This window comes from Choloepus didactylus, chromosome 2 (assembly GCF_015220235.1).
Source record: "Choloepus didactylus isolate mChoDid1 chromosome 2, mChoDid1.pri, whole genome shotgun sequence".
In the NCBI taxonomy this organism is placed as follows: domain Eukaryota; kingdom Metazoa; phylum Chordata; class Mammalia; order Pilosa; family Megalonychidae; genus Choloepus; species Choloepus didactylus.
In genome coordinates this window covers 94,735,244-94,751,035 of record NC_051308.1, presented here as the reverse complement: position 1 = coordinate 94,751,035, position 15,792 = coordinate 94,735,244, and the positions used below count along the sequence as shown (strand labels likewise).

Sequence of the window (15,792 nt, the reverse complement as noted above, 5' to 3'; positions counted from 1 at the left end):
AACACTCCCCTCCAAGGGGCCGTAGTACTAGATATGATATTTTATATATAAAACCATTTCTTAAAAATCCACAGGACCAGGATAGATGGTTAATCCCTTTTTGTAAGCATTCACATTGGGATGACTGATTGGCAAGGATCACACTAAAGTAGAGAAGTGAGTAAAGTTTGAACTCGGATGTCCTAAGGCAGAGGTAAGTTAACTAAGCTTCAGGTTTACAAGCTCCTGGCTTTGGAACTCTGAATCAAAATCAAGAGCCACATGAGTGTTTCTTTAATATCCCATGTGGAATATGGAGTCAAATGAAATAGAATACAATTTAAAAGGAATACCAAGACCTCAAATCTTGACAATTTTTTTTTTTAATTTTTCAGTAAGTGAAGGAAGGCATTTATGATTTTAAGACATAGAAAATGTCCTCTTAGAGTTATTAATATTTTGAAAATATGGTTGATTTCATAAAAGAATGTGGACACATAATCATTTTTCCATTTTTATCAGACTGGTACCACATACCATGAATCTTTAGTTCTCAGTCAATTCTACTAGAGAGGTAGAAACGGTCTAGGTGGGAGTAAGTGTTTTGTTTTGTTTTGTTTTGTTTTAAAAAACCATCACTATGATTTTGCATTCTTTCAACAGTCTACATGCCAATGGAAACAGAAAACATCCTACATGCCACTGATTATTACTTATCCATCATCTTTTTTGTATGTTGGGGATTTCTCTGAACCTCCTGTTCATCTGCACTGCAAGTGTTTTTATTGCATTCTTCCTGCTTTACCCTTCCTGCTAGAGATTAGCCTTGAACTTCTGCCCTATAGGGGGAAGTTCATATATAGGAGAAGGTGTGGTCACCATGCATAAGGGACCACAGAGCTCACTGAGTGAAGCTCAGCTATTATCCTGAAGATCTTCCTGGAGTTGCAGGCTGAGGTGAAACCTGCTCAGAACACTGCACCTAAGAAGGCTGCACACTCCTTGTCTTAGCTACCTACCAATTTGTCTATAGAACTTTCTGGTTAACAAAAAGATGATAAAATTTTGAGAACCACTGCACTACATTGCATTCCCATTCTGATTAGGAGTAGAAAAACAGCAAGGAGGGTCACCTTTCCTGGTGCCTTGAGGAAACAACAGGACCAAAGGGATTGATTCTACTATTGTTGGGTGACAACATCCGATATGTTACCTGGCAGTGTCCCATTCACATAGCCATTGACGGTGTACATTAGGGATGATGACTGGTTCCAGCTCTTGCTTTCATCAAACACAGCAAACATCAGCACATGTTGCTTATCAAACATCCTCTGAGTCCCATCCTCAAGTAGGGTGCCTATGTCAGAAAAGACATACTTCTCAACAGCATCTCAGATACAAGAATCTCATTAGCTATTTCTAGAAATCAAAGAGTTTAAGGCAATTTGGAGTTTTGGTTTTTTTTTTTTTTTTTTTAAAGCATCTTTATCAAGAAGTAATATTTGGGGGCCTGTTTAAATCCTGGTACCACACGTTTTCTCTGGCACTGTGTAGCCTTGAAAACAGAACTTTAGTGGTAAATTTAATGTTAAATTTCATCTGACATGGAACCATTGGTGACTGCCAAGGCTTTAGTAAAAGTATCTGTTTCCTCCAGTGTCAAAAGGTAAAAGCCTCACATCCCAAGTTTAATCCAGCCATCTTGCTTGTACATGCAATGGGGCACTAGAGAACTGGTTGAGAGAGAATCAGGATTAATCCATTCTTATTTGAGGAAAAAATGCTACTGATGGTAAAATGAAAGAAGAGTCTTCTATAAGTTTTGAGTTTTTTTCAATGATATCACAATATCTTATTTTTCAGACACTGAAAAAATGTATTTGTGGAATGAATAAATGAAGTAGAAGTGTATTAGGTACAGTAAGTGTATATACATAAACAGCTGGTGATTCCATCACATTATTCCCCAGAGCACAGTTAGCTGTTGTTTCTGTTTTTTAAAGAAAGATGAGCTAAATTCTCCTGGGGTTGAATGAAAAGCCAGGCTTGTTCCCAAGGAGCTTAGCCAATGAAATTTCCTATAATGTCAATTGCGTGTGTTTGAAACCTATCACCTAAAGTGTGCACCTTGTTTATGAAAAAGGAAGAGGAAGTTTTGTTTGTTTTAAGACCAAATTAGTCAAAGCTCTTCAAGCACTTTGAGCCAAGTAAAGGCTGCTGTGCATTCAAAAAGACTTTGGTCTTGAGATAATTCTTATAGATCATACAAAGATGGCATCAGAACATACCCTCAGACAAAGATTTACTTGGTAGAGGAATGAAGTACTGAGATGAAGGAGGGATTGGACCAAACTGAGGAAGATTCCAAACCCTCAAATATCAGATGTTTCCTTCCTTGTCAAATTGATCAGTTTCTACCCCCTTCTCCCTCTGCTTGATACAAAAAAGAACCCAGATGCTCCAAAGCCTCATCCCATATAGTACTCCTTACCACTGCAACATCTTTTTTGTTGTTGCTTAATCATTTTTTTTTTTTTACCTTTCTTACAAATAAGCAGAGGTCCAATCAGTCCAGAGTTGAAGTCCTGTACCAGGTTTTCATAGGAGTAATAGATATGTGTAAGGCATGGGGGGTCATCCTGTGTGGGTCCACTGTCTTCTGTGATGGTCCACTCATAGGTATATTCTTGGCCTGGAGCCACAGCATCATCCTTCTTCTCCTCAGGGAATGTGTGGTCAAGGTAAGAAGCCCCTGGAGAAGTAAAAGCCATGAAGATATCTGGGAAGTTTTTTTCATCATTCCCAAATAAGAGGGAACCTAAGATGAGCTCTATGCAGAGGTATGTGCTTTTTGATGGTGAACTTTCATATTTGAAAGGACTCACATATATCCATTTCTATGCCCATATAATTATAAAGGCTTTGATACCATGGTTACCTGGAGTAAGAAATGTTACTAGTAAATTATTTAAGTTAATTTTCCAGGGTTATCTAAATTATTATTTAAATATAACCAAGGAACTTAGTCCCCTTTGATCAGTAAATTCTCTCAAAAGAATAGGTTTATTTTCTCTATGAAGCTTGACAAGACATCTTATGCTTAACTTCCTGTTGGCATGGGGAATGAGTACACTCAGAGCTGTTTATATGCTATTTTGTTTTGCTCTGTATTTCATATCTTCTTTCTATCCATCCCAGCCTGTGACACCCTCAGTCCTATTTTATATCTTCACCACATCTCCACCACCTATTTGCCCAGAGTCTCAGAGTCTGTCTCCTACATGCAATCCAGTTGTCCTTGTGAATATGGATTGTATTTATCCTCTGGAGTTCAGATGTCTTACTTAGGCCCTCTGTACACCCAAAAGTATAGTATAAAAGGATACTTGATTTTCTCTACTGGTGGGACAGGGAGGGGATGTAAGAATGAGATTTCTTTACTGAAAAGGGGGGATTGAGATACTCAAGATAAAGTGCAGAAGGTCAAGTGGGCTTTGAATAACAAAAAGATGTGGGTAGAGAAAGAGCAAGTGTCAGAAAGGGGAGATCTCTGTGTCATAAATAGCCAAGTGGGATAAGCAGTTTCCCTTGCCCTTGCATTCCTCGTTTAATTAGATCAAAGTTTCATTATCTTCAGCTGGCATCAGCATTTCTCTTTGGGATGGAGTTATCTTTGTTTGTTACAAAATCTTAATAAATTCCTTGAGATGAAGGTGAAATCTTCAGAGTGTGAGTGTGGGCAAACAAGGATCCGGAGAAAAAGGGCTAAAATGTTTTCCCTGGTGGGGCTAAAAGGCCTGTGGAAACTATTGTCATTGAAGTGGCTACACTTTTTTGAAGAGAGAAGTGCTTAATTTCTTTCTCTTTTGGTCATCGTTATTGAGGTATAATTTGCATGCAGTAAAATTCATCCATTTTAAGTACAAAATTTGATGAGTTTTGTCAGATGTTTACAGTTACTGCCACCACAACCAAAATACAGAATAGTTCCATGTGTCCTTTCCAAACAATACCTTCCCCTGCCTCCTCACCCTAGTCAAGCACTGATCTGCTTTCTGTTAGTATAATTTTGTCTTTTCTATAGTGTCATATGAATGAAATCATATACTATATACTCCTTTGTGTCTGGCTTCTTTCACTTAGCTAATGTTTTAGTGATTCATTCATGTTGTTGTGTGTAAGATTAGTTTGTTCCTTTGCTGAGTATTATTCTATTGGAGGAATATACCATGATGTATATTCAGCAGTTGATGGGCATTTGGGTCTTTCCAGTTTGGGGCTATTTTGAATAGAACTGTTATGAACATTCATGTACATGTCTTTAGAAATATATTTAAATGTTCTCTTGGGTAAATACCTAGGTGTGGTATTATTGGGTGGGGGGTGTGGGGTCATGTGGTAACTGTATGTATAACTTTAGAAGAAACTGCCAAACTCTTTTCTAGTGTGGCTGCACCATTTTGCATTTCATGCCACAACATAAGGGAATTCTAGTTGTTCCACCTACTTGCTGACATTTGGTTTTAATATGCTGGCCTCATAAAATAAATTAGGATGTATTCTCTGCAGTACTATATTCTGGGAGATTTATATAGAATTAGCATTATTTCATCCTACAATGTTTGGGAGAATTCACTGATAAAGTCATCCAGGCCTAGAGTTTTCTTTGTTGGAAGGTTAACCATGAATTGAATCTCCGTAATAGATGCAAGGATATTAGATTATGTATTTCTTCTTGAGTAAGTTTTGATAGTTTGTGTCTTTCAAGGAGCTTTTCCATTTCTTCTGTTACTGTGCCAGTTAAGAATTTATTATTGCTTAGCTCCAAGTCTTTGCTTCGGGTCTGCTTTGCAATAATGAAATGGAAACCTGTAAGCATTTCTCCTTTGCAATGAGCACAATATTAAGCTTCATCGGGAGAAGAAACTAGGGGGATATTGAAGGAAGAAGAGATTTATCTCTCTGGTTCTAGTACGTTTTCATTTGCTTATTCTTGTTCCTATTCAGAACTGCCAATGGCATGTATGGGGACATCCAGTGGTACTCTGTCCCAGCCACACTGCATTGGTATATTTCCAGCCTTGGCCTGGCCCAGTGACCATCTTGCTCTAATCTCCCAATATGTGCATTCCAAGGCTTGTGCCCCTCAGTTGGGGAGCAGGCTACTGATCCCTTGACTATCCTTGTCTTTCCACTATTCTTGGCCAACTTGAATCCTGGAGAGTGTTTCCTGTGTGCCAGGCCCAGCCACAGTTCCCTGCCTGGCAACTGTGGACCAGCAAACTGTCATCTTGCAGGCTACAGTCACAACTTCACCAACAAAATCTGAATCCCATTCTTGAGGAGGGAGTCCAACTTCAAAGCTTATTCATTCCTTGGGTACTCTCCCTCAGCTCTAGGTATTCTTTAGAGTTCTCTCTACCCTTTCCCCTATTTGCCTTTATTCTCATTTTACCCTTTCCCTTTTAGTTCCTTATATTAAACTTTTCTTGTTTCAATTACTTTTTACTTTCTGTCCCCTGATTATATCCTTTACTGATATAGTTATTAAATTTATTGGCATAAAGTTGTCTATAATATTCCTTATTGATTAAGTTTATAGGTTCTGTAGTGATTTCCCCTCCCCTATGTCATTACTGATGCTGGTAATCTGTGTCTTCCTTTTCTTTTATCCTGATCAGTTTGGCTAGAATTATCTCACAGTTTCTGTGGCCAGGAGTCCAGGCATGGCTTAGCTGTGTTCTCTGCTGCATAGTCTTATTAGGCTGCAGTCAAGGTACTGGCCAGCCTGCATTCTCATCTGGAAGCTTGTCCTCAGGGTGTCCACAGATACTGCTCCCTCTGCTTAGAAGGCTCTTCCTCCCTTTCTTGCTCTGGATAAATGCATGCTCAACCCTCATCTGGCAGCGTAAATGTCAGCTCACTTCTTCCCTGATCTCTGATTGTGTAACGTATTTTTTCTTTTATAGCACTCATCACAGTGTGTAATTAAATATCCATGAGATTATATAATTAATGATACATTCTCCCACTTGACTGTTATTATTTGCATCCTACACATTTTAGCCACCAGAGTGTGAGCTCCTCCAGGATCAGGTGCTGTTTTATTTGTTTCAGTTTCTATGGTGCCTTCCACAAAGCCTGGCATGGAGAAGGTACTCAGTGAATGTCTATTGAATTCTTAAGATTTAAGGTCTTATGGGCTAGAGTCAAAGTCAACAAACTTAGCTCATGGGTATTTTTTGTTTGAACTGCATGTATTAAAACAAATTAGGAATATTTCCTCCTTCTGGGACCTGATCCTGTTCTCATCTGGAAAAATCTCATTGGGGTGGCCAAGGAGGTCAGATGGCTAGACAACAGAAAACTACAACCTACACTAAGAAAAACGAAGTTATGGCCCAGCCAAAGGAACAAAGTTACACTTCAACTGAGATACAGGAATTTAAACAACTAAATCAATTCAAAAAGTTTAGAGAAGATATGGCAAAAGAGATAAAGGCTATAAAGAGAACACTGGGAGTACATAAGGCAGAAATTGAAAGTTCGAAAATACAACTGGCAGAATCTATGGAAATGAAAGGCACAACATAAGAGATGAAAGAAACAATGGAAACATACAACAGCAGATCTCAAGAGGCAGAAGAAAACACTCAGGAACTGGAGAACAAGGCACCTGAAAGCCTACACACAAAAGAACAGACAGAGAAAAGAATGGAAAAATGTGAGCAATGTTTCCGGGAAATTAAAGATAAAGTGAAATACAAGAATGTACATATCATTGGTGTCCCAGAAGGAGAAGAGAAGGGAAAAGGGGGCAGAAGCAATAATAGAGGAAATAATCAATGAAAATTTCCCATCTCTTATGAAAGACATAAAATTATGGATCCAAGAAATGCAGCATACTCTAAACAGAATAGATCTGAATAGGCCCATGCCAAGACACTTAATAATCAGATTATCAAATGTCAAAGACAAAGAGACAATCCTGAAAGAAGCAAGAGAAAAGTGATCCATCACATACAAAGGAAGCTTAATAAGACTATGTGCGGATTTCTCAGGCAGAAACCATGGAGGCAAGAAGGAAGTAGTGTGATATATGTAAGATATTGAAAGAGAAAAACCACCAATCAAGAATCCTATATCCAGCAAAACTGTCCTTCAAATATGAGGGAGAATTCAAAATATTCTTTGACAAACAGACAATGAGAGAGTTTGTGAACAAGATACCTGCCCTACAGGGAGCACTACAGGCTGATAGGAAAAGACAGGAGTGAGAGGTTTGGAACACAATTTTGGGTGATGGTAGCACAGCAATGTAAGTCACTGAACAAAGATAACTATGAATACAGTTGAAAGATGAAGGTGAGGAGCATGTGAGACACCAGAAAAAAAGAGGAAAGATAATGATTGGGAAACCTAGAGTGTTCAACAATTGTGATAAAATGTACATATATGTTTTTTCACGAGGGAGAACAAACAAACGTCAACCTTGCAAGGTGTTAAAAATAGGAAGGTATTGGGGGAAAAATACAATCAACATAAACTAGAGACTATAATTAACAGAATCCTTGTATTATGCTTCCTTTAATGTAACAAAGGCAATATACCAAGGTAAATGCAGGTAAGAGGGGGGCATAGGGGAGGGGTCTGAGACTCTTGGCATTGGTGGTGTTGTCTGACTCTTTATCCTACTTTGATCTAAGGTTCTCTTTTCTTTTGCTGCTTCCTAGCTGTCATTTTTTTTCTTTTCTTTCTTTCTTTCTTTCTTTTTTTTTTTTTTGCCTGTCTACCTTCTTTGACTCTTGTTCCTGCTTTGTGAAAGAAATGTAGATGTCCTTATATAGATAGTGGTGAGGGTGGTGAACACATAAATATGTGACTATACAGGGAACCATAGATTGTTCACTTAGGATGGAATGTAATGGCATGTGAACAAAACCACTTAAAAAAAAATGGGTTGATGATGAAACCTTGAGGGCAATATACTGAGTGAAATAAGCCAGACACATAAGGACAGATGCTGCAGGGTCTCATTGATAGGAACTAATTATAATATGTAAACTCCTAGACATGAAATATAAGTTACCAAGGTATAGAAGAAGGCTAAAGAATGGGGAGCAGTAGTTTAGTATGGGCAGAATGTTCAACTAGATGAACTTAAATGTTTGGAAATGAACAGAGGTGATTGTAGCACATTGTGAGAATAATTAACAGTGCTGAATGGTGCATGAATGTGGCAGAAAGGGGAAGCTCAGAGTCATGTATGTCACCAGAAGCAAAGTTGGAGGTTAAAAGATGGGAATGTATAAAACAGTAAACCTTGTGGTGGGCAATGTCTGAGATTAACTGTACAAATATTAGAAATCTCTTTCATTAACCAAAACAAATGTATGACACTACAACTGGAAGTTAATAATGGAGGAGCATATAGGGAAAAAATATATACCTATTGCAAACTATATACTGCATTTCAGCGCTCTTCCATAAACAGTAACAAATGTACTATACCAACACTACGAGTCAACAATGGAGGGGAGGTGGTTAGGGATGTGGAGGATTTGAGTTTCCATTTCTTTCTTTTTTTTTTTTTCCTTTGTCTTTATGTCTTTTCTGGAGTATTGAAAATGTTCTAAAAATTGAACAAAAATTAATTGTGGTGATGGATGCACAGCTGTATGATGGTACCGGGGGCAATTGATTGTATACTTTGGATCTTTGGATAATTGTATGGTATGTGAACAATCTCAATAAAAAAAAATTAGTCCATTCCAGAAGAAAAAACAGCTGAGAATTAAGTTCATCCACTTAAAATTGTTTTACAGTAATTGAAACATTCAAAACCTCAAGGCTCAGGATCCCACAGTCAGAGTCTACCTTTTTGATAAACTCCGTAGTCTTGGAGACTAGAAGCAAAAGACATTTTGTGACACATATGCTTCCAAATCTAGAATAGATTTTTCCTGAAAAATGGTATAACTAATGGTGTGTGTTTTTATAGGTCCAAATGTAATTTAAAAAAATGAAAAAAAAATTAAATGCCAACATTAAAAATCTGGAAATATTATATTAAAATGTGAATTGTTGGTTTCTCTTAAAAAAAAAAAAAATCTGGAGATCTGGTAAACATGAGACCAAACTCCTATCTAGAATTTGGCCTGAATCCTGGCCACCCTTCAGTTGGGACGTGGGCACTCCGATAACAACAGCCCCTACTGGACCCATTTTTTTCTTCCATTGAATTACCTGCCTGGCTAGTATAGGCATCTGAGTTTGTGACCTTTGTGCTAGTGTAAAGCTTAACATGGGTCCCTGTTGTGTCTTTCTCTTTCCCTAAAAAGCATTTTGACAATAACTGATAATCAGTTTTTATCATAGACTGAAATTTCTCTCTGACAATAAAGAGGATTTAGGTGTTAAAATTATCAGGAGCTGAGAAATGTTAAAAGATTGAATAAATGCCTGTGAGTTATAATCTTATCCTAGTCTAATTTAAAAAAGAGAGAGAGAGTTTATGAGGAAGACTCTCTACTGATAAACGGAAGCATTATCTCTGGAAAGTTGCAAAATAGCTTTGGTAGCAAAGCACAAACAGGCCTGAGATAAGGAGAGTTGCCCTCTTGCCTTGCAACTAGAGTTTGCAAGGCAAATTGTTGACTAGATCTATCTTGAACCAAGCATGCTTGCCCCATCATTTCCAGTCTGCCAGCCCCTATTCAGTGCTTTATGCTTTGTGGCCTCATGAACTTAAAAAACGATATTGCTGGACAAGAAGCTCCACTATTCCAGCTGTTGAAACACCTCAGGGGATTCATATAGTAGAACATGACATTCTTTGCATTGCCTTCACAAGCCCTCAAAAGGACAAAATGTGGTATTCTTTGAAGGCTGAGAGATAACTTTATGACTGGAACTCACATGAGCTTTGGAGTCAAAGTTGCAGTTTTTTGTTTGTGTACCACTTACTTACTTAGTGATCTTGGGCAAGTTCCTAAATCCCCTTTTAGCCTCAGTTTTCTTACTCATAAACTTGAGATAATATAGTCTTTTTCTAGAGATTATATTATCCTACTTTGATGGGTTAAGAGAATTGGGAAATATACATAAAATGTCTGGCACCTTACAAATGCTACAGCAGCCTGTGGTGATACACTTTAGTATTTTGGTTAAGTATTTCCCTTCCCAGAGATTTTACAGTGAGTCTTTCTTTTATGTTTCACTACTGAGATGATATATCGTAAGTGTTTATGAGTTCTTATCATAACTGGTAATGTTTTTATTCTATAAGGTGATAAAAGCTGGTAAAAAGACTAGGTAACTGCTCACAGTTACCAGCAAAATTAATAACTTTCAGAGAAGGGGGAGATAGTGCATAGTTCCTACTTTCTAATTCAGTCCTCAGTCCCTCAGTTTAGTTAGTAAGGGATGATGATGGTGATGATCATGGTGATGATCATGATGATGATCATGATGTGCTATGCGTCAGGCTCTGTACTGCGAGCCAGAGTACAAATGTGAAGACAGAGCCCCAGCCCCAGAGGGACTCAGCCCATTTAACAGTCAAGTACATGTTGATGTCCTGGTTGTCATGGGTTTCATCCCTAGATTTCTTCTAAGGCCATTTCACTGGAGAGGCCACATTTAGAATACACTGTTCATTTGAATGAGAACAAACCAATATAAATATATAAGAATCACCTAAGAGGCTATAACTTGTGTTAGATGTAGCAGTGTGACTGGTTTTCTAAGGACAAATTTGTTAGTCAGTGAGTCGCACCCAAGTTTAACACATAATGGTTTTTGAAAACCCATCTAATTGACCAAAGCAAATTACTCAGAATTTCACATCCTTCAGTCAGTTAATTTTACCAGTTTCAAAGAAGGTGAAATATGGGCATATAAAACAAATAGTGAGCAATAAAGATTTGCATATGGGGATATATTTTGTCGTTATACTAAATGATATACTGAACTGGCTATAATGGATAGACATTTGGGGGATAATTTTATCAATGCCTTTATTCTTTTCACTTCATATTATTTTATTTTACCTTTAATCTAGAATAAAACAGGCATGTTGTATCTTTGATTTTGCATCCTAAATAATATAAGGTATAAAATATGAGCAGAGCTATTTAGAGGGAATATTGGTGAATTCCATCTTGGTGAACCTGATTTTGATTTTGTAATAAAAACAAAAAGGTAAAACTAAGCTGAAAGAAGGAGAAATGGACAGGAAAAACTATTGTACTAGAGAACAAAAAGTTCTTGTTTAATTTCTTGCTAGAATAAACTCTTGATAAAAGGGTAGCCCTTCATTTTATATTTACTCAGTTCTGTTCACTTCTTGCTCAGTCCATAGTCAGCTTTGTAATTTGTTTACTCTTGTCATGATGTACTAATTATTTGCTAAAAGACTCTCAAAACTTTTTTTAAATGTAAAGTGGTGCATACAAGCTCTGGGAAAGTGAAGTTACAATAAAGAGCCTTTTGGTTACTCATTAGGGTGCTTGTTCATGAAATCTCTTGTTACTTACTTATTTATTTTTAACAACTCTCTTCCTCTCCATTCAGAAAACCTAGTAAATGCTTCAGTGTGCATTCATAGATTTAGAATATTCTTTTAGAAGCTAGTAATTTAGGCAGTGGGCAAATTAGAATGCTGATGTTTTATAAAGAGCCTGGTTCCATTGCACAGGGCATAAGAGTCTCTTTTGAAGGAGAGTTCACATTTTTAAGACTCATGAGAATTATTATATTATCCATTATAGCTTGCTTCAGGTGTTTTATCATATACTCAAAGCATTGTCTATATAAGGCCAACATATTCAGAGAAAGTGAAAAATGTAATCACCTACATTATGTCAAGCACTGGAATGTTTTAGAAAATTTCATATAATTTGGCAACACTTAGATGCAAGGGACAATCTCTGTGGAAAGCTTTTTTTTCTTTTTTAATTTTCTATGTTGAGAGCTGACTTACCAGCAGAAAGATGAAAACTATAGATCTAATTTTGTTTTATAGTTCTCATAATGTAACTCATACACTTAAAATATGAAAGTATGAATCAAATAAAAGAATAATATTAAGAATTAATATAAAGCAAGCTTTTTAAAGGTTATTGACCAAGACAACTTTGAAAATCTCACTAAACAGCAAAATTTGCTTAGAGGTGCAGCATTATAATTAAACAGGTCAGCATGTGCTAGTTATAGAGTTTCTGAAATTTTAGCCCCAAGTTGAAACGCTTTTAGTGATAATTTTTAAATTATTAGGTGCAGCTGCAGATATTTTATCTCCTGATTTAAAAACCTATTTCTTAATACATTTCTAAGGGAAATGTTCATGTAAGCATTTTTATGAATCATGATTTGCCCACCCTTCTAAAAAGGTTTACTCATCCTTGCCCTATGGACTGTAATGTTTTCTCTGAGTGCCCCCTCCCTTGCCTCCAGGAAGGACATGCAACTGTGAGTAGTTTAGAAACACCAAACTTCAAAATGGCTTTTATGTTAGATGAAGGCAGTTTCTGTATGAATGGCCAGTGGGAGATTCTCATACTGAGTACAGAAACATCTTCCTTGGTGAGAACCATGGCCTAATCAAAGTACAGCCAAGAACTGAAAAGCAACAAGGTTTCTGGACAACCCAAATAGATGTTACAAAAACCATGAAAGCTTAGGGTCTTTATTTATAGACAATACTATCCACAATAAATTAGGCCCTCATTTAGAGTCTGTTTACTCATAGACTGTCACATTTGTGAATATTTTCAAAATCTCATAGGAGACTGAAAGTAATGGTTTAGAAAGGATCAGAATTTTACTCATCATCCTCTGTTTTAAAGGGGACTGTGGAAGTATAACATTTAGAAAGATTTATATCCAAAATGATTAAAACATCTCAGACACTTAAAGAAGTAAGAAATAAGGTGATCAGCACCATCTAAGTCAAAGGCTTCCATTCACTCTAAGTTTCTGGGAACAAAATTTAATACCTGCACCATAAATAGCCATGAAATAATCACAGCAAAAACAACTATCGTTATTGGGTGCCAACGACTTTATATAGATTATGACAATCTTTGCTATAACCTTGGATGGGAGGAATTGATGTCCCTATTTTACTTGGAATTTGCCCAAGGTTACTTAGGGACCCAGGTCTTTCTGGCTCCAAAGGCAGTGCTCTTTTCATGGTCACCTTCTCCTTCTAGCTGAAGAGATCACACATCCAAATCCTTGGTAGGGTTCAAGGATTAACTCCCAGATAAGGAGGATTGTTATCTAGGTTGTATCACTCTTTAGTTAGAGCAAACAGTGGGCAAGGACTGAATTCTCTCTTAAGCCTATTACATTGTCTTAACACCTTGCCCCCCATCACCACCATCATCCTTCGTTTATGTTTTTACCCCTGAGATAGAGAAATCTGGATTCTCATGTGACTGGCTCATGAGACAAGTATGCCTCAAACCAGAGAGGCAGACTTTGGGTGATGGTGAGCATCAGACATGGAGGGGATATTTTCTTTCTTTTTCTTTTTCTTTTTCTTTTTCTTTTTTTTTTTTTTTAACATTTCTACATTTCTTTTTGAACAGTTTTAGTCACACACCATACAATCCATCCAAAGTGTACAATCAATGGGTCTCATTATAATCACAGAGCTGTGCATTCATCAGAGGATATTTTCTTTTAACCCAGAGGGCATGATAAGATAAACGGAAGGCTTGTCTTATGAAGGACAGTACTTATCTATTTGCTAGGTTTGCATGTAGTTTCCAAGATAAAATTTGACTTTTTCCACCAATCTGTATTTACTTTTCTTAGATTAACGGGTCCAGGGGCATTGTTATGCACCAATAATCAGATCACCAGTGGAAGTGGTGGTAGCATTTTGAGCAATTATTGATAAATGATTGCTGGCTGTGGGGAAGTGTAGGGATGAGTAAACAGTAAAGAAAGAAGGGTACTGTGGCAAGGTTCATTCACTGTGCAAACAGCCCAGCTGAGGTACAAAGTTCACAATACTTACCTCTTCCAGAATTGAGATGGAACCTGCATGTGACATTTTAAAGGCTCTCCTCTCTTGGTCTACAGTCCTGAATTCCTGATGCAGTTATCTGGAAGCCTCATAAGTAGGTTAAGTAGTAGCTTGTATGTCACTGGATTATTTTAAGAACATAGGAATGACTCCAGTACACTCTACCTCACCCCAGGTCTCCCCAAATTGGTTCTCTGAGATGCCTACATTTTCACAGTTAATGCTTCATTGTTTTCCCTCAAGCCAAGGATTAATTGCTAACACAACTCCTGGAGTGGGTAATTCATTGACCTATAGTGACTGATACTTTGGTGGGAATGAGCTTGACAAAAATTTATAGGAGATAATAAATGTAAAAAGCATTTTATAATGATAACTTAGATAAATATTAATTATTTGGATACATTTTCATGTGAAAAATCATCTTTATCATCATAGCTAATATTTATCGAATGCTTATTAAATGTTAGACACTGTTCTCAGATGTCATTAAAACAAATCTGTATGAGATAGTTATGATTGTTGTCCCCATTTTTCAGGTTAAGTAACTTAACAAAAGTCCTACAGCTAGTAAGGATCTGAGACAGGATTTGTACTCAAGCATTCTAGTTCCATACCTTGCACTGTAAACTACTCTTCTACTCAACTCTTCTCTTCAAATGTGTGATGGCTGGAAGATGCGAGAGAAGTGGGGGTGGGGGTGGGGGGGTCAGGGGGTGTGGTTTGTGGACCATGAGAGGCCTGCAGTCATCATTTTAAAATGTTACTGTACCAATAACTGTTATATTATGGATGCAAATTTTTTTGAAACCAGTTCCTGACAGAATTCTACTCTGTTCACTGTGGTCTGAACACAATGGTAACAATATTGATAATAGCTATTTACTGTACTGTAGCTGATGCGGTCACCCTGAAAACCATTATCATCATAGTCTCTTCTTCTTTCTTCTTTCTTCTTTCTTTTTCTTCTTTCTTCTTCCTTCTTTCTTCTTCTTCATTTATTGAGGGAATACCAGCTTCCAGGAACCAGGTTTTATATACCACCTGAATGATCTCATTTAATCCTCAAAGCAGTCTTACAAGATAGGTCTAACTGTTCTCATTTTATAAATAAGAAAACTGACACTCAGAGAGGCTAGAGTCAGAAATGTTAAAGCTGGAATTGGAATCTGTTTGCCTTTGAAGTTTATGTTCTTAATCACTTCACTGTGTCCAGAATTCTAATACTACCACTGCCACTACAACCACCAAATACCACTTACTGATTGTCGTCTAAGTGTCAGGCTAGCCCTATGTCACCATATCTAACTATGGTGGGTGGGTCAAATCTGGCCAGCTGCCAATTTTGTAAATAAAATTTACAGCCACGATCATTCATTTACATATTATCCATGGCTACTTTTGTGCTATACAGCATGGTTGAGTAGTTGCAACAGAGACCACGTATGACCTTCAAAACCTAAAATACTTAATATTTGGCTCTTCACAGAAAAAGTATGCTGACCCCTGCTTTAAATCAGCTTACAATATATGCATTCCCATTTTACAGAAGATATTGGAGTTCAGAGAGATTAGGTAATTTAGCCACAGTCACCCAGCTATCAAGGAATAAGAACCTAGCTAAAAACCAAGGTTTAGATGACTCTAGAACCTCTTCCCCCTTGAAACTTATAAAAGAAACTATTTTTATAATACTAATTGTGGAAAAGGAGATTTCTCTAAGAATATCTGGTTAACAATTTAGTTTTAAATGTTTGACACTAGTGTTAAAGAGT

At 37.1% G+C, this 15,792-nt stretch overlaps 1 protein-coding gene across 1 annotated transcript in view; it reads right to left on the bottom strand.

The window, feature by feature from the left end:
* Positions 1 to 15,792, bottom strand: part of F5 (coagulation factor V) — an 88,079-nt gene that overhangs the window by 53,457 nt on the left and 18,830 nt on the right. Inside the window, exons 4-5 of the mRNA XM_037825394.1 lie at positions 2,519 to 2,731; positions 1,193 to 1,336 (exon numbers count right to left, since the gene is read on the bottom strand). Of these exons, the coding sequence (XP_037681322.1) occupies positions 1,193 to 1,336; positions 2,519 to 2,731 (357 nt within the window). The remainder of the gene's footprint in view (positions 1 to 1,192; positions 1,337 to 2,518; positions 2,732 to 15,792) is intronic.